Below are 19,233 nucleotides of genomic sequence, written 5' to 3' on the forward strand. Positions count from 1 at the left end.
GCTTTCTCCTCCTCCAGCGGATCCAACTCACCACCAGGTGGTGATCAATTGACAGCTCAGCCCCTCTCTTCACCCGAGTGTCCAAAACATGCGGCCGAAGGTCTGATGATACGACAACAAAGTCGATCATCGACCTCCTGCCTAGGGTGTCCTGGTGCCAAGTGCACTGATGGACACCCTTATGTTTGAACATGGTGTTCATTATGGACAATCCTCTTTGCACCGGTCCCTCACGGTTCCCCCTGCAGGTGGTGGGCCCACTGGGGGATGGCCTCGCGTCTCTCATTCGGGCTTGGCCCGGCCGGGTCCCGCGAGGAGCAACCCGGCCACCAGGCGCTCTCCGACGAGTCCCGACCCCAGGCCTGGCTCCAGGGTGGGACCCCGGCTCCGCCGTACCGGGCGACGTCACGTGCCTCGATATTTTTTTCTTCATGAGGGATTCTTGAACCACTCTTTGTCTGACCCATCACCTAGAGCCTGTTTGCCATGGGAGACCCTACCAGGGGCATTTAGGCCCCAGACAACATAGCCTCTAGGATCATTTGAGCACTCAAACCCCTCCACCACGTTAAGGTGGCGGTTCAAGGAGGGGTGCTGAGGAGGTAATTCAGCTTTTTGATTCAGGTGTGTTGGAGTGGGGATGCATCTGTCAGCTGCAGGTGAATGACTCTCAAGGACTGGAGTTAAAAAAAAAAAAATTATTTAAACTGTCTCTGATTTTAGTGGCTGTAAATTTAAGACAATCAGTCATTGGTCTCTCACCGTCTATTAGGTTTTCTTACAATATTTTCATGTGTTCAACTCTATCCATTTTCCTGTTCCTGAACAGCTTCCCTGTCTGTGTTGAAGAAAAGCAGCCCCACAGAACGATGCTGCCAGCACCATGTTTTGTCTTGTCCTGTTGAATAAATTCTCCCACCTGAGCTCTGACTTTCCTCCAAAGTTACCATTGGCTACTTCTCTGATCCTGTCCTTACCTGGCCTTTCAGTTTAGCTGGACGACCATGACTTGTAAAGTTTGCAGGTGTGCCATAATCTTTTCATTTTTATATGAGGCACTGAACAGAGCTCTGTGGATGTTTAAAGCTTTGGATATTTTATAACCTATCGCCACTTTAAATTCCCCACAATTATATGCCTGACCAGTCTGCTGTGTTCCTTGGTTTTCATGCTGCTGTTTGTTATCTAATTTTCTAACACCCCCCTGAGGCCTTCGCTTAACAGCTGCATTTATTTTTAGATAAAACTGCCCATACTGGTGGACTCTGTTTAGCAGTTAAGAAACTTCTGAAAACAATTGGTAGCACAGGATTTTACTCTGAGGTATCAGAGTAAATGGAACAAAATGCAAATGCATGCCACACTTTTAAGATATTTTGGTGGGAAAAAAAACTTAAAAACAATCTATCCTTTTCCTTCACGGTTGTATTTTTGGCCAATTTCATACAATTCTTCCGAAAAAAATCTTGAAGTCTGTGGATGTAGCCTAACATATTTTTTAAAAGTTCTGGGGGTATGAACCTTTGCGAGGCAGGCTCCATTCTTATGCATTCAATACTTGAGTCCTGCAACTTCTGGTGGACATGTTCACAGCACTGCATGCAGTTTTCTTTCCCAACAGACTGTTGGGATTCACTCAAGATGCGCTGGACGAAAGTAAAGAGCTGTTAATCAGCAAGCTGTAGTTGTATACCTTTTAGAAATATCCAGGCCATAATATGTTTCACTGGACTCAGCTTTGACAGACTGAACCAATCCCCCCTCCGCCCCCCTTGTCTCCATACAGAAATATTTGTTTTCTAATATCCATGGTTGGGTGGTAGAGGGGAACGTTTAATCTCCATTACATAATCAGATTAAAAGCAAATAACTTTAAACACTCCGGATAATAAAATAGGAAATGCTGAATTATATTGAAGTGACATTGTACAAAAGGAAAAAAAGCAACATTGCCTGTTTTAAATAGTTTTGACCTTTCTAAATCTATGATACAGGGAATTTTTAAACGAATAAAAAATAAACGAACACAATAGGCAATGCGCACTACAAATTGATGCGTATAAACATTGTAATATTATCAGCGGTAGCTGTTTTCAAAATAATCGTCAACGTGACAAGAAATCTTTCAAATATGGACATATGGAGTGATAATTGTCCGATTAGTCCATTAACTAATAGTTCATAGAGTTATTAACGCGTCTAAATCTGAATTTGTTGAGTACCTACCTTAATAGGAAGTTTTCGCTAAAAAACAAAAATACACTGTGCAGTGTTTCACTTTTAGTGTTCCTCACCATGCCAGTAGAGGGCAACGCTGAAAACGTATGGGGAACTGCTCAAGACTTGTTTCCCTCCGGACACATTACGGCGGCGCATCTTCAGAAAGAACCGCTGCCGCATTCTCACGTAAAGTGTGGTTGCGGAGGTAAGTGCACACGTTTTCCTGCAAACTTATTGAATATTGTTCTTATTATTTTGTTGTTTCACACACGGATATAGTTACATACTAAAAGTGAAATGTTTGCCGCGTTGGTCTGCTTGGGGTCCTTATTTTATTACGTTGTGGCGCTCAGTTTTAAAGAAAGCTATGAATGGAGTAAGCTAATGCGCTAGCACAACATTAGCTACCGTTAGCATTAAGTGTACTTATTCCTGTCCTAAATACACATCAACAGAGTGAACCTATTGCTTTGGTATACCATTAGTATTTAAGGAATTTGCTGCTACAGCAACTATCAGTTGTTTAACATAAAAAAAAAATCAAATCAAATAATGCCTCCTGCCTGCTAACTCGTGTTGTGGCATGACTTACAGCTGTCACTATGACAACCAATTGAACACGACAGATCTTTCTAATGTATACCTAAATAGCTAACAAGCATACTATCTTTTTTTAATGTTAATGTAGTATTAGTATTGAGAAAGAACATTTTGTGATTATAAATATTTTGACTACCTGGTGAGTCCCACTATAAGAGCTTGCAAGTCAAATGGCAATCTTCGCTTCTCTTCCATTAGATTTTTCTCAGTTAAAGGTAAAACAACCTTGGTTAATGTAACGTTTTTCTGAAATCCTCTGTTCAGATTAGGGAATCAGTTCTCAGGAAAATATTAGTTAATTGCAGCAGCATGCTTTTTTTCAGCAGGCACATGGAATATGGATAGCGCTAAATACAGGGTTATCCAGGAATAAAATCTCTTCCAGGCTTTTACATGGAGGGTCATCTTCGAGAAAGATGATTAATTATAAAACCAGAGCTACAGTAGAATGGATTTATTGATATTTTTGTAATGGAAGGGCCCAGTCAAAGTCCAGACCTAAGTCCAATAGAGAACCTGTGGCACAACTGGAAAATTGAATGTTCACAGACAGTCCATCTTGTCTGGCTGACTTCAAGCGACTTTGCAAAGAAAGAATGGGCAAAACTTATGTTTTGCTAACACAGAATTAGCTACTGTTAGAATTAAATGTATTTATTTCTGCCTGTGTCCAGGTATCAGTAGAGTGGACCTTAGTGCTACTTCTACTACTACTTTATTTATAACGCACTTTAAAACAACCACAGCTGCGAGAAAGTGTCTCACAGATGAATTCAATGAACATTTAAAACTTAAAACAAGTTAAAGGACAGGGTTAAAAACGACAACAATAAGATCGAAACAATAGAAACAGACGTAAAAGCAATAAAAACAAGAAGTCTCAGACAGTGCCAAAAGCCAAGGAATAAAAGTGCAGTACACCAGCTCAATGTTGCTTTTTTTTCTTAAAAAACAAATAAAAAGGTGCTTCCGGCCTACTAATGGTACGTTCCTCTGGTGTTGTTACAGCTGTCACTATGGCAACCAACATGATTGTTGCTCTATAGGTCTAAATGTGATTATTTTTAACTTTGCTAAATTTCAGATTGTTCTGATTTTTCCACTGGTACAGATGGCGGCTACAAAGGTTCCAGAGGTTCGTGATATCACACGGATTGAGAGAATTGGTAGGAATCCAGATTTATTTTGGGCCCATAATTCAATCTTCTCTTCCAAATGTATCTAATGTCTTCTTTCTTGTCACCTTGTGTTTAGGGGCACATTCTCACATCCGTGGCCTTGGTCTGGATGATGCTTTGGAGCCAAGACAGGTAGGACAGAGCCTTGGGTTTTGCAGTGGTAAGACCTGTAAAGAGTGGAGCCATTTTTCCTTTGCGAGATCATTTTAAACTGAATAAATTTTATATACAGCCTATATGTTGCTTATCATAGGTTGTCATACTTTATTATTATTTTCTACTGTTGAGTGTAGCTGTGCCTAATCAAAAGTTGTTTTAGTGTAGTTACCCACTGAAAACAAAGAGAACCAAAAGTGTTGCAGCTTGTAGCTCAACAAGCTGATAAAAAAGGCTGGCTCTGTTCTGGGGACTCCTCTGGAACCTCTGGAGATCATTGTGGAAAGACGGATTCTTCATAAAATGAAGAACATTATGGAGAACCCTGACCATCCTCTTTATGAGACTGTCCTACAACAACAGAGTGTCTTCAGTCAGAGGCTTCTTCAGATCTGCTGTAAGACGGAGCGCTACAGGAGATCCTTCCTGCCCACAGCCATCATCATCTACAACGGCTCTTTGAAGAAAACTGAATATGAGCTACAACAACATTTAATTTCCCTTTGGGATTAATAAAGTATTTTTGAATTGAATAGTAAAGTTGGGTATGTTTGTGTCCTAAAATGATAAATTGCCATGGGATTTTTAAATGTAATTTGGGCCAATGGTCCCTTAAATATTGTATTTGGTATACTTTTGTGGGTTTTATATTGTGGGATATTAGAAGGTTTAGATAGCATGTTATACCTATGATGCGTGATTTGCACTAGATGTTCTGACCTCACAAATGTTGGTTAAATAATCATTCTTTCCTCGAGCTTTAAGGGCAAGAGCCTTTTTGTTGTTTTAACGTCTTTTTTCAATTCAATTCAAAAATACTTTATTAATCCCAAAGGGAAATTAAATGTTGTTGTAGCTCATTATGAGAGCTGTGAAGGGCGTGTCGAGCCCCAGCGACTGTGCTATGCCTGCAGGAGGACAAACCCAGCTAATGTGGAACAGGGAGCAATATTTTAAGTCTATCAAGGTTTCACTGTAGACTTTGTGAATGTGTCTCTCTGTTGCATTTGAGGACTAGCCAGCATTTGTTTTTATCAACAAATATGAAATGTACTGTTTTAAAGCTTGTTTATGTTAACAGGTGAGCACAGTTTACTTTGCCAGTGGTACAGGAGTGTATTAAAATGTGTTGAGTTTGTGATGAAGATGATCTGATCCTGTTTCCCTGCAGGTGTCTCAGGGGATGGTTGGCCAGCTGGCCTCCCGTCGTGCAGCAGGGGTCATCCTGGAAATGATTAAAGAAGGCCACATTGCTGGCAGGGCAGTACTGATCGCTGGCCAACCTGGCACAGGGAAAACTGCCATTGCTATGGGTAAGAACTACATTGGCAGCTTTCCAGTACACAGCATCTTCCTTGAGTAAAAGTGATATTTTCTGCTCACATTGATGTAATTAGATTATGTTACACTTTTGCTGAGACAAGAGTTCCTGCTCCCTGTTCCATATTAGCTGGGTTTGTCCTCCTGCAGGCATAGCACAGTCGCTGGGGCTCGACACACCCTTCACAGCTCTGGCTGGGAGTGAGATCTTCTCTCTGGAAATGAGCAAGACCGAGGCGCTGAGCCAAGCTTTTAGAAAAGCCATTGGAGTGAGAATCAAGTGAGGGACTTGTTACAGAAAAAAAACTATAAACACGATTGTTTTTGGATGCACTGAATTTGCATTCAGTTTTTCAGCATCAGAACTTGCAACTGTGTTTATTCTTTATTCACAGGGAGGAAACGGAGATCATTGAAGGAGAGGTGGTGGAGATCCAGATTGATAGACCTGCCACTGGAACGGTGAGCTGCTTTAACTGTTGTTGGTGTTTCTTATGTACTTTCTAAATCCCTACATTGTTTTGGTGATATTAGAAGTCATGCATCATATGTTTAAGAACAGTGGAAATTGAAAGATTGGCTGAAGATTGACATGTTTTGATCAGGGTGCAAAAGTGGGCAAGCTGACTCTAAAGACCACTGAAATGGAGACAATATATGATTTGGGCAGCAAGATGATTGACAGTCTTAGCAAAGAGAAGGTACAAGCTGGGTAAGTTTCTCTCCTTTGTTAGTTTTTTGCAGGATTCTGATATAACAGATGCTCGGCTAAACCGATTAAACATTTTACTTATGTTTCTTCTCCCCTCTCTTCTCAGAGATGTTATCACCATTGACAAAGCCACTGGGAAGATCACCAAGTTGGGACGCTCTTTTACCAGAGCCAGAGACTACGATGCCATGGGAGCTCAGGTATGCTTCGCTTCATTAATGTTTCTGCATTTCTAGTGAAACCTTAGTTCAGACATGTCAAGCTAAATATAATTATTATTAATGGCCTACCAAAATAGCACTCACCAATCACACTACATACCCCATAATGCAACACAACTGTGGCTTTGTTACTGCACCTTTAGCACATGATGGACATGTGCTGAAGTTAACTAAAATATATTAGATTACTGAACTTGAGCGGTGAATAGTTAGCATCAATGCTTCACCCTGAAACTACCACCTCCATGATGAAACATGGTGGTGGTAGCATCTTGCTGTGGGGATGGTTGTCTTCAGCTGGGATTTGGAAGCTTTTCAGAGTTGATGGGATGACGCCAAATACAGGGCAGTTCTGGAGGAAAACCTGTTAAGGGCTCAAAAATACCTTCCAGCAGGACAAGAACCCTAAAGTACAGCCAGACTTACACTGGAATTGTTTAAATGATTACATTACAATGGCTCAGTCAAAGTTCAGACCTAAATCCATCTGAGAATCTGCTACAGGACTCGAAAATGTTGTTGAAAGATGCCCTCCATTGAACCTGACTGAACTTGAGCTATTTTGCAAAAAAAGCTGTTAGCGATATCTCCCAAAATACCTTCTGGTAAAAATGCAGGAAAAGGTGCTTCTACAAAGTGTCGGGACATAAATGTAAGGCACTGTACTCCTCCGTTGAACCAGAACTCCCAGTGTGGGTGTTTAATTGCTTTGTTTGCTTTTATAGACAAAGTTTGTACAGTGTCCTGAGGGAGAGCTGCAGAAGAGGAAGGAGGTGGTGCACACAGTGTCGCTCCACGAGATTGATGTCATCAACAGCCGCACACAAGGCTTCCTAGCTCTCTTCTCTGGAGACACCGGAGAGATCAAGTCGGAAGTCCGTGAGCAGATTAACGCCAAAGTGTGTGAGTGGAGGGAAGAAGGAAAGGCAGAGATTATTCCTGGGGTACGTATAAGTGTGTTCTTTGAATTCTCTTTCCCTGCTTACGCTTAAGCTTGGCTAAATGTCCATGTCTGTGCGTCCAGGTGTTATTTATTGATGAAGTCCATATGCTGGACATGGAGTGTTTCTCGTTCCTGAACCGTGCGCTGGAGAGTGACCTGTCCCCAGTTCTCATCATGGCGACCAACAGAGGCATCACTCGGTACTGTTAATGCAAACCCAAGAAGAAAACTCATCACTGTGAAGTTTAATGTCTTCATCATTCAGTTTATAAAAATATGTGGGTTCCACACTCAAATTGTAGCGACCCAGAAGACAAGACCCAATAATGTGATCTAACAAAACACATTCAAATTATTAGAACCGTCTACACTTGGATACTGCTTTTTGCCACTCAGATGCTTACATTTAACCATAGTTGATACAAAGCATCATGATGTGGTCATGTGGAAATCAACCTCTATGTTCATGACTCTTCATAATGGATCATAGTAAAAACTGAAAAAAGCCACAAATCAGAGCTAAATTATCGTTGATTTATCTCAGATGTTTATCTGTTAAAGTGACTTGGTGTTACCTGTACTGTTTGCTTCATGTTCTGACTTTAAATCTCCATGCAGAATCCGTGGAACAAATTATCAGAGCCCTCATGGCATCCCCATCGACCTGCTGGATCGCTTGCTTATTATCGCCACCTCTCCTTACACAGAAAAAGAGACCAGACAGATTCTAAAGATCCGGTGAGGATCTTCACCTGTCATCTTCTTGCAAAGATCGCTTCTGGTTTCCCACCAACAAACAGGGGGCGTAACTCTACTTCTTTATGTTGTAGGTGTGAAGAGGAGGATGTGGAGCTGAGCGAGGAGGCCCACACCGTCCTCACTCGGATCGGCATGGAGACATCACTGCGCTACGCCATCCAGCTGATCAGCACGGCGGGGCTGGTGTGTCGTAAACGCAAGGTATGCTCTGTTAACAAGACCAAATTATCCTCATCTATTTATATTAGTGATGGACGATATATATCGGCATTAACAATATCAGCCCAAGTTTGTCATTTTTCAACATATTGATTTCGGTCCGATAATAAACGGACCATTTTTACATATAGTTGAAATATAACCAGAAATAAATGATGTTTTTTTTTTTACATCTTTTTGCCGTCTTCATATCTGTGCATCCCTAATTTATGTATCTAAATTAAATGTGAGCACTTTGGTCATGGCTGCCTTTTGTTTTCCTCAGGGGACAGAGGTTCAGGTGGAGGACATTAAAAGGGTTTACTCACTTTTCCTGGATGAGGCCAGGTCCTCCCAGTACATGAAGGAGTACCAGGATTCCTTCCTCTTCAATGAAGCACGTGAGTTTGTCTGTCGAAGCTGCAGATTATCTGTTTTGTTCCCAGCTCAACAAGTTCTCCTTTTATGTTTTAAATGCAACTTAAATTCAGAGAATGCAGTAACATTTGATGGTTAACTGTAAACCAATGGGAGAGGCTGTAGTCATGAAGCAACATTTCAGATGTAACCCTGCACAGTGAAGTTTCATTACATGGTTTTTAACATTTCATTTTCAAAAGATGTCTCAGCAAAAAGTGACCAAAATTCATTTTGAAATGTCAAATTTGAAAATTTAAATGTATTAACAGAAATGCTTTTTCATTTTAAAGTCATAGCTGCATTTTTTGACTCATAAATGAAATTGATAATAAATCTTTAATAAATCTCTAAAAGACTGCTCATTGTGTAACACAACTAAAGAAATAACTAAGAGGAAAATGATTTTCGATTCCATGCAAAAGAAACAAGTGTCTCGTAAATCAGTTTGATTTGGCAATTCCAAGCGGCGCAGGAGAGTGACGTCAGTGGCAACTCTTCTTCTCCTGCCCCAGACCGCATCATTACGCATCTTGTACATTAGGGAGCGGTGTGCATTGGTCCCAAGACGAAATGAGAGCGCGAAGATTGTGTTCAGTGTCCGTGGGAAATCACCATGTCCAAGTCTGTACCAGAGCTGCTAAGGGAAGCCGAAGCTGCCCTGGAACGGCAACAAAATCTAATAGTATGTCTCTGTAGACCGGAAACCGCAGTTTCAGTCCTGCACATTCAGACACGTTGTTCAAGAACGCTTGTTTTCCCGACTGAAATAAAACTTTGCCTTTTTTTTCACACAAATAAATATAAAGAATTTCAATAGTCTACTTCTGACTTCAATTTAGCCTGAGGTATTTTTCAGCAACAGCTATTGATTGTGATAGTTTAAAGATTTAGTGCACCCCGTTACCAAACAGTTTAAAAGTTTATTACATTAAACTACTCTATAGTAATAAATGCTTTATGCTTACACAGAAATATGTATTAGGTAATAATGTATACATAAAAACATTCACGTGCTTCAGCTGATAGCAGGAAAGTCAAGTCCTGAAAAATGTGAGAAATTCAGCAAACGATTTTAATAATACATGTATACACATCTATTATAATACATTTATACACGTCTATTACATGTAGTCACATCTACCGCTAATACAAGTCTTGATGACCTTTGTATTACAATAACATCATGACTTCATGAAATTCAAACAATGACTTCCGACATGTGTCCCTGATGGATTCAGAGGGAGGTGATGGACAGATTGAGCAATCTCAGGTCATCTGCTTCATGGCACCTTGATGGATCGGAACACAGTGGTAGACGGTTCCTCTCTGTTCAATGCAGGACAGAGAGATTCTGAAGATTCGTCATTCCTGCAGCCATCAGGCTTCCTTTTTAAAAGCAAAATGTTAAATGCAAATGAAGTTTGTTGGGAGCCTCAAAACTTTGAATACACTAGCTTAGAAGTGAACTTTAACAATTTCTACTCTGCTTACTTGTTTATGCCCAGCTGCTGTTCAGACCCAACGCTGTGGGATTAAATAAAGTTGAGTTGCAAAAAGGACAGTGAAAATTTGTGCAGCAGGTCCTGCATCTGTCCAATATGGGCAAGGTTTTTCTGTTCTGGACACTTATATGCAACTGAAAAAGAGAGAGCCTAGTTAGACCAAGTTAATATTTTTCTAAAACACATTCTCAAAATATAGGTAACAGAGTGATGTCAATTTAAATAGTTTAAAACATACATATTAACATAAATATTGACTGAAATATCAACCTTTGGCCGTCTCTCAATAAACCTCTGGGAAGTTCTTTCCAAGGGTCTTTGGAAAACCATTTCAGATGACCACCTCATGTCAAAACAGTCTATCGGTGCATCCTGTCATTCAATAGCTTGAACAAAACACTTTGGGGTGTAATATTTTCCACTAATCCTCTTCTATGTGACATGTCAGTCTCTGACTTTAGTGATGAGGAATTTAGAGTCATTCTTCATCACTGTCTTGCTTCAGGTTCTGGAGCTTTGGAGCCAATTGTTATTGGAAAGCTCTGCTGAGGATCAGAAATCTGGACTTTGTTTTTCAATCATTGTTTTAGCATTTTACTATGCTTCTGAGATGATTCGTGGATTAGCCGTTATTTCTTTAAAATAATGTAACTCGTCTTTGCCATGACTCAAAAGAACACTTCTTTTTATTGAATAATATAAAAATGAAATAATTCCACCAGAGCTAAAACCCATTGGCTCTGCTCTCTTATCTTAATATTTCTGAAACGCCTTGTTGCTAAATGCTTTTAATGTATTTTTCAGCCAAAATCAAACTTATCAGGCAGGTGAATAAGTGAGGTGTTTCTGTTCTCTCATTTCAGAAACGGCTGGCATGGACACGTCATAATGGAGACTACTCTAAAGTGTTTTTTTTATCTTGTCTGATTGTCATCGGTTCATTTCTGGTTTGTAGATTAAAATTTAATGCCGGGCGACAGTGAAAACAGAAAATCAATTCATGAATTTTCACAGTTTTGCTTAAATGTTACAGATGTTGAAAATTGAATTCATGTGAAATTTCGGCCATATTTTGAAAACCTGAATACCACAAATGTGTCATTAATGCCTTCTATCTGGAATATCCATATTCATTTTGTGTTTGTTCTTTGGACCCTGTCTTTGGACGTTGTTTTGTTCTTTTTATGACAAAAATTAAAACAAACGTTTCTAATCAAGTTTTTTTTATTTGTCTCTTTTAACTGCTAGAAAGCAGACATTCAAATGGGATCATTATATCAAATATATATGTTGGGGTTCCAGTAAACAAGTGTGGTATATTGAGATCCCTTTCAGAAGTCAACTGAATGGACAACAGAAATGATAACGTTTAATCATATCTTTACTATGAATGTTAGAGGACAAAAAAAAAACTGCTTAAAAGTTGAAAAAAGCATCGTACTGGGTATACTGGCTGATTTATACTTCCAGACAGGGTCACATGTCTCTTCCACTGGTATTTTGTGTCTGAAATAAACACATTTGGGAACCGCAGGTTTATGTTGTATTACATGAAAGCACCGTTGCTTCAAACTGCACCACTGCTGTAAATTCAACCTTTTTCGGTCCACATAGCCTAAACGATAATTAACTATTAATTCAGAAATGATGTAATTGTTTCGTTTTCATATTTTCTATTTATTTTTTTTCTTGCATAAACATTTAGAATTTCGTGACTGTAGTAAAAATCACTCTACCACAAGAGGGAGCTCTAAGATCATTTGAAGCCATTCCACTAAACGAGTGAAGCAGCAGTGATTGGTAACGAGCAAGTCAAAATGCATTCTATTATTGAATGCATATTTCAAGTATTATTGAAATATATTTTCCCTGAATTATTTTCATCATCATCTACTTATCTTTGACACATGCAGTGATGGTATTGTTGATAATTAGTTTATCTCATCTTTTTAAGTTTGTTAGGGCTGCATTTGGGATCTGATGCTGTTTCGTCCTAATTTGCTCCATATATGGGAACATTGTTAGTGTTGAATAATAAAGTTTATATTTATATAAGCTCAACATAATATTTGAGCAACAAGGTGCACAATGCAGTGCAACTAGTTGCAGATATTTTTTATTTATTTGTTGAGCAACCCAACAAAATAAGCAACAAACAATGCATGCCAGCATGACAGCATTTTGTGCCCAAAAAAGAAAAAAAGGAATAGAAAGAAGTTAAAAACCGATATACTCTTACCCCCTCCTCCATTCAAGATGTGGACAGCTTCTTTATAATTTCCTGAATTCATCCTTCATTTGCATAATTTTCTAATGTGGTGTATTTATATGATTTTTTAAAAACTGATATATATTTAAGCAACCTTTAAACTCATAATTTAACCCGTTCCATAAATCAATGGAACGCATCGCGTTATGCACATTTTTTTCATAGATATATGGACAAACAATTTACGCCCCCTGTTAAGTGGATTTCTTAAGTTATAGTTAGCTTCTGTATTACTAAATAATATTTGAATATTCTCTGGTAATCGGTGGTATCTTGCTTTAGAGAGTAATCATAAACTTAAGTATTTTGGACATAAAAAATAACATGTTCGTGTGATCCCTATTGCCTCTTCCATGAAGAACTCTCAGCGCTTTTTTCTGTAATTTAAATATGGGTTCAGTATTTGTTTAGTATGGATGTCCCCATACTTGAACACCATAGCTCAAGGCAAAATCAGAGATGAATATAAAATATTAAGCGATTGTTTATCTAGAAAAGACCGTGCCTTACCGAGGATAGCAATACTTCTTGCTGCTTTTGATTTGATAATGGAAATGTGAGGTTTCCATATATATTGCAGTGGTACTCCCCAGATTTAATTGCTTTAGTCAATAAGGTGTCAGTATTCTGTTATAGCTGTCATTCCCAACAATCCAGTGGGAGAAGTCCAAGAAAAAGGCACAGGCTGAGGTTGTTGTTTTTCTTTTTTTTTTTTAGCAGCAGCTAGCTTTGACTTCTAAGATTTAGGAGGTCTGTCATGATTATCTCATTCGTGATGATGAATATTTAATATTTAGTGGATAATCCTGCATCCCATAAACCTCCATCTTTTTCCCACAAGACTGCGCTCGACTGCTGCTCCCCATTTGATGGATTCGACGCTCACATTTCGGCAGGGATGGACTTCCTGTGGGCTCAGTTGGTTTCATATGGTAAGGATGGATTCATTGTGGTTTTAGCTCTTACCAGTTTCTCTCACTGGTAATCCCATTTTTAAATAGCTAAATGTTCCATTAAAATAAAGACATCTTAATCAGAATATTATATGGGCAGACATGTTGCATCATTTCCCTCAGCAAGCATAAAAGCAATGACCTTCTATTTGAATTCAGTTCAGTTTTATTTATATAGCGCCAATTCACAACACATGTCGTCTCAAGGCACCTAACAAAGGGTTTGGAATTGTATAGGGTTGTTGGGGAGGTTGGAATAAACTACTGAGTGTTAGTTTGGCCATTTTAGAATGGGCTATGTGTAGGGGTACTAATTAAAATAATACACTGATAAAGTTTGTCCATATAGAGCCCACTGGTGGCCATTGTTATACTAAAAACCACAAGAAATGGGGGTACCTCTCTCTGTCAGACTGATTATAACCATTGAAAAAGAGAAGGGGTTGCACAGGTAGCAGAAATGGAGGGTGTGTTTGCACCTCAACCATAACTGAGCCGGTTTGTTTGATTAATTTATTTCCCTCCTTTTTTTTTTATTGTGAGTGTGAATCCAAATCATCATTTACTCATCGCCACTCAGGTCTTCCTCTCGGGTCTTCTTGGATGGACTCCCACAGTTTGTCTGCACGTTGTCCGCAAGCATGCTAACGTTTTGTGCCATTGTGCCTGCTGTCCACGTCAGGCTGAAAAGACACACTTCCTTGTCACCCTGTGGTACTTTAACTAGCAGACATTGGTTATCAACAACAAATGTTCTCCAGATAAGAGAAATCAGCCAAAGGCACAGCTGCCCTGATGATCATTTTAACCTCAGTCACTAAAAATCAGCCAGGTACTCTGCACTGTCAGCTGTGTTTGGGGTAACTTAAACGATGCACAGTGCAATGAGCCTCTGCATGAATGTCATTACCTAAATGCGTCCATTCAGATCAAGTACCGCCACTCAGGAAGTGAATCGACTTGTTGATCGGTGGTATTGATTAGAATTGTTGGCAGCTAAAGCTAGGATAAGCAGACTGATTCAGCCTTCAACCTGGATTTGACCGCAGTGAGACTACAGTGCCTTGCTAAAGTAAGGTCTGCTCCACATTTCAAAACTGCAAACGTCAGTGTGCTACTTGGATTTTGTGTCACAAATCAACACAAAGTAGCAGACAATTTTGAAGGGAAGGAAAAAAAATACGTGGTCTTTAAAAATGTTTAACAAAACAAACATCTGGAAAGTGTGGCATGCATTTGCATTTTGCTCCTTTTAATCTAATACCTCTAAATAAAATGTCTTCAGAAGTCACCTAGCTATTAAACAGAGTCCACCTGTGTGGAATTTAAATCCAGTTGTCTGTAAAGGCCTTAGAGGTTTGTCAGAGAACATTAGAGAACAAACAGCATCATGAAAACTAGTTGTGGAAAAGATTACAGCAGATGTTAGATTATAAAACCATCGTCTGAAACTCTGAACATCTCACGGAGCATTGTTGGACCCATCACGTGAAGAGAGTCTCTCATTAAAGATAATTAATTAGAGAAGCATCCACTGGCTAATCCAGATGCACACCACACTTTTCAGAATTTTATTTGGAAGACATTTTTAAACCACTGATCATTTTCCTTCCAGTTTACAATAGGACACTACTTTGTGTTTGTCTTTTCAAGGCACTGTACTTCTACTGAAAAACTACAAGTAAAAGTCTTGCTATGGTTCTTAGATTTGTGAAAGATATAAATGCAACACTGATTTGAGAAAGACTGACACAGTAAATTTGTTTTTGTTAGAAATATGTCTAATGTTCAGTTATTAGCAGCATCAAAATACATGTTATTTAGATCTTGTGTGACAAGTTAGAAATGATCATTATTAATGCCATTGTTACTCTGATTTCCACCTGACCCCTATTGAATTGAAATGAACTTTCTGTTATGAGACGGAACAGAAAGCCAACTTAGTTTCCACTCAAATCACAAAAAAGAGAACAAGAATGACTCAAAATAGATCCAGGATTCATTTCTCATTTTCACGTGTGTTCCGTCTACTTAGCCCATATTTATTTCTGTATCTGCCTTGACACATTTTGCCTGTGATGCCATTATCTTTAAAAAGGTTGTAGGATTTAAGACCCATTTGGAATGTGATGTTTAGGAATGTCTATCTCCTCTATCCGGGAGAAAATATAAATCATAGTTATGTTTTTTCACTTACTGCCATATGTGCAAAGTTAGTGCATGTCCTTCATGTGGTCAAATCAGAGGCCAATAAAAGTTCATCAGGCCTCACTGTTATTCGTAATGAAAGTTCACAGCAATGGGCTGAAACACCACACCCGGCAAACTCCTAATGAGTAAATCATCAAGACTGATCTTAAAAATCCCTGCTTTCATAAATAAACTAGTTCCACAGGTCTGACTCAGTAATATCCACCTCTTTGTGATTACCTTTAATAAACATCTTACCACAATTCTAATTCTACAATTCAAGAAGGTTGGAGTAGCTCTGTTACTTTTCATTCTGATTAATTCTTTTTTAAAAACTCAAATTCCTCTTATGGCAGATACAGTTTTTTTGGACGATTATCCTCTCTGGTATTGGATGGTGTGCAGCTGGAAAGATTTTTGCTGATACTTTTTTTACTTTAAATTTGTATAATGCATCACCGTAGCAACAAGGTGTTTTTTTTTTTTTACAGCTGATTAATATCTCAAAAGCTCAAATAATACTTCAACATTAACCCCAAATCCCTGATGAGTTGAAAAGGAGGCACCGTGGATGCAGAGCAGGAGTAAAGAGAAGAGAGAGAAGGAGGAAGTTCAAACCACCTCTTCCACTGATTATGATGGGCAATGTGAGATCGTTGGGAAACTAATTGGATGAAGTTCAAGCCATACAAAGGACCCAGCCAGAGTATCAGGAATGGAGTATTATGTGTTTTTCTGAGACATGGCTGCAGGATCATATCCCTGACTCCAGCATCACTCTGCTAAGCTTTCTGACCATACGACCTGACAGAGATTTAAAGAAGAGCTGCAAACGCAAAGGAGGTGGACTGGCTGTACTTGTGATCAACAGATGGTGTCACCCTGGACATGTTACTGTAAAGTGTAGTCTCTGCAGTCCAGATATTGAACTGTTAGCAGTAAGTTTTCATCCATATTGTTTACCCAGAGTGTTCACTAGTGTTATTTTGGCAACAGTTTACATTCCACCTTTAGCTGTTGCTGACACTGCATGTGATGCCATCAGCTCAGTTGATGCTAAGCTACAGACGCAACCCGTCAATGCTTTTGTGGCAATATCTGGTAATTTTATCCATGCTTCATTCTCTGCTACACTTTCAACAGATTGTCTGTGGCTCTACCAGCGAAAACAAAACGTTGGATTTGTTTTATGCAAATGTCAAGGACTCATACAGGGGTTGGACAATGAAATTGAAACACCTGGTTTTAGACCACAATAATTTATTAGTATGGTGTAGGGCCTCCTTTTGTGGCCAATACAGTGTCAGTTCGTCTTGGAAATGACATATACAAGTCCTGCACAGTGGTCAGAGGGATTTTAAGCCATTCTTCTTGCAGGATAGTTGCCAGGTCACTATGTGGTACTGGTGGAGGAAAACGTTTCCTGACTCGCTCCTCCAAAACACCCCAAAGTGGTTCAATAATATTTAGATCTGGTGACTGTGCAGGCCATGGGAGATGTTCAACTTCACTTTCATGTTCATCAAACCAATCTTTCACCAGTCTTGCTGTGTGTATTGGTGCATTGTCATCCTGATACACGGCACCGCCTTCAGGATACAATGTTTAAACCATTGGATGCACATGGTCCTCAAGAATGGTTTGGTAGTCCTTGACAGTGACGCGCCCATCTAGCACAAGTATTGGGCCAAGGGAATGCCATGATATGGCAGCCCAAACCATCACTGATCCACCCCCATGCTTCACTCTGGGCATGCAACAGTCTGGGTGGTACGCTTCTTTGGGGCTTCTCCACACCGTAACTCTCTCGGATGTGGGGAAAACAGTAGAGGTGGACTCATCAGAGAACAATACATGTTTCACATTGTCCACAGCCCAAGATTTGCGCTCCTTGCACCATTGAAACCGACGTTTGGCATTGGCTATAGCAGCCAAACCGTGTATATTGACCCTGTGGAGCTCCCGATGGACAGTTCTGGTGGAAACAGGAGAGTTGAGGTGCACATTTAATTCTGCCGTGATTTGGGCAGCCCTGGTTTTATGTTTTTTGGATACAATCCGGGTTAGCACCCAAACATCCCTTTCAGACAGCTTCCTCTTGGGTCCACAGTTAATCCTGTTGGATGTGGTTCGTCCTTCTTGGTGGTATGCTGACATTACCCTGGATACCATGGCTCTTTATACATCACAAAGACTTGCTGTCTTAGTCACAGATGTGCCAGCAAGACATGCACCAACAATTTGTCCTCTTTTGAACTCTGGTATGTCACCCATAATGTTGTGTGCATTTCAATATTTTGAGCAAAACTGTGCTCTTACCCTGCTAATTGAACCTTCACACTCTGCTCTTACTGGTGCAATGTGCAATCAATGAAGACGGGCTACCAGGCTGGTCCAATTTAGCCATGAAACCTCCCACACTAAAATGACAGGTGTTTCAGTTTCATTGTCCAACCCCTGTACATTTCTAAAGCAAGACCTCCTCTAGGCAAATCAGATCACAATCTTGTTTTTCTCTGCTCGAAATATAAGCCCTGTGTTCAGAGGCAACCTGTAATACAGAAAACTGAGAAAATGGTCACAGGAAGCTGAAGTAGCCCTGCGAAGTTGCTTTGACACTACAGACTGGGACACACTGTCAGCCACATGGAGAGAACATCAGTGCCATGAATAAATGTGTAACCAACCAACCAAAACTTCTGTGTGGATAACACCATCCCCACCAGAACCGTGAGATGCATCCACAATAACAAACCCTGGATCACCAGTGACCTGAAAGACCTGCTTAACAAGAAAAAAGAGCCTTCAGAGAGGGAGACAGAGAATTATTGAGTATACAGAAGCAACTTAACGTCAAGATAAGACACAGCAAGGAGGTGTACAAGAGGAAGCTGGAGAGCTCCAGCAAAACGATATCAGAGATGTTTGGTCAGTGATGAAGAAGGTCACAGGTTTCAAGCAGAAGGATGGTCAGACCGATGGATGTCTGGACAGGGCCAATGAACTGAACACATTCTTCAATAGGTTCAGTTCAGAAACCAACTCAGCATCCTCCTCTCCTGCTCACAGCCAAACAGACATCCCACCCTCCTTTGACCCACAGCTTTCTTGTCACACGTCAACCGTTTTATCTTCCACCTCAGCCAATGACCCTTCTGCTTCTACAGGTTTGCCTTCAACCAAATCAGAAGATGCTGATGCTCCCTTTGCCTCCTCCTTCTACCTGTGTGTTCCGGTACCAAAGAAAACTCACCCATCAGTCCTCAATGACTATAGACCTGTTGCCCTGACATCTCACATCATGAAGGTCCTAGAGAGACTCCTGTTGGCCCACCTGAGTAAGCAAACAGTAAACCATCAGGACCCCCTTCAGTTTGCTTATTGCTGTGGAGTTGGAGTTGAAGATGCCATCACACCTACTTCAACAAACCCACTGTCATCTGGACAAAGCCAGTAGCACTGTGAGGATCATGTTCTTTGATTTCTCCAGTGCATTTAATACAATCCAACCTGATTTGCTTTGTCAGAAACTCCAGAAGACTCAGGTGGAGGCCTCAACAATCTCCTGGATCAAAGACTACCTGACAAACAG

At 40.0% G+C, this 19,233-nt stretch overlaps 1 protein-coding gene across 3 annotated transcripts; it reads left to right on the forward strand.

The window, feature by feature from the left end:
• The first annotated feature begins 2,337 nt into the window (after positions 1–2,337).
• ruvbl2 (RuvB-like AAA ATPase 2) lies at positions 2,338–11,442 on the forward strand. 3 transcript variants are annotated; one of them, XM_047378731.1, is made up of 14 exons: positions 2,338–2,425; positions 3,932–3,986; positions 4,075–4,130; positions 5,326–5,467; positions 5,625–5,754; positions 5,870–5,936; positions 6,080–6,186; positions 6,293–6,386; positions 7,133–7,351; positions 7,432–7,550; positions 7,969–8,088; positions 8,181–8,310; positions 8,594–8,708; positions 11,093–11,442. In XM_047378731.1, exons 2-14 carry the CDS (start codon positions 3,932–3,934, stop codon positions 11,116–11,118), a joined length of 1,380 nt encoding a protein of 459 aa, XP_047234687.1. In that variant the 5' UTR covers positions 2,338–2,425; the 3' UTR covers positions 11,119–11,442. The 3 variants fall into 3 exon arrangements, with proteins under 3 accessions (XP_047234687.1, XP_047234688.1, XP_047234686.1); XM_047378732.1 differs by having other exon boundaries at positions 2,379–2,425; positions 3,905–3,986; XM_047378730.1 differs by lacking the exon at positions 2,338–2,425 and adding an exon at positions 2,976–3,035.
• The last annotated feature ends 7,791 nt before the right edge of the window (positions 11,443–19,233 follow it).

The sequence above is a fragment of the Girardinichthys multiradiatus genome, chromosome 11 (assembly GCF_021462225.1).
Source record: "Girardinichthys multiradiatus isolate DD_20200921_A chromosome 11, DD_fGirMul_XY1, whole genome shotgun sequence".
Classification (NCBI taxonomy): domain Eukaryota; kingdom Metazoa; phylum Chordata; class Actinopteri; order Cyprinodontiformes; family Goodeidae; genus Girardinichthys; species Girardinichthys multiradiatus.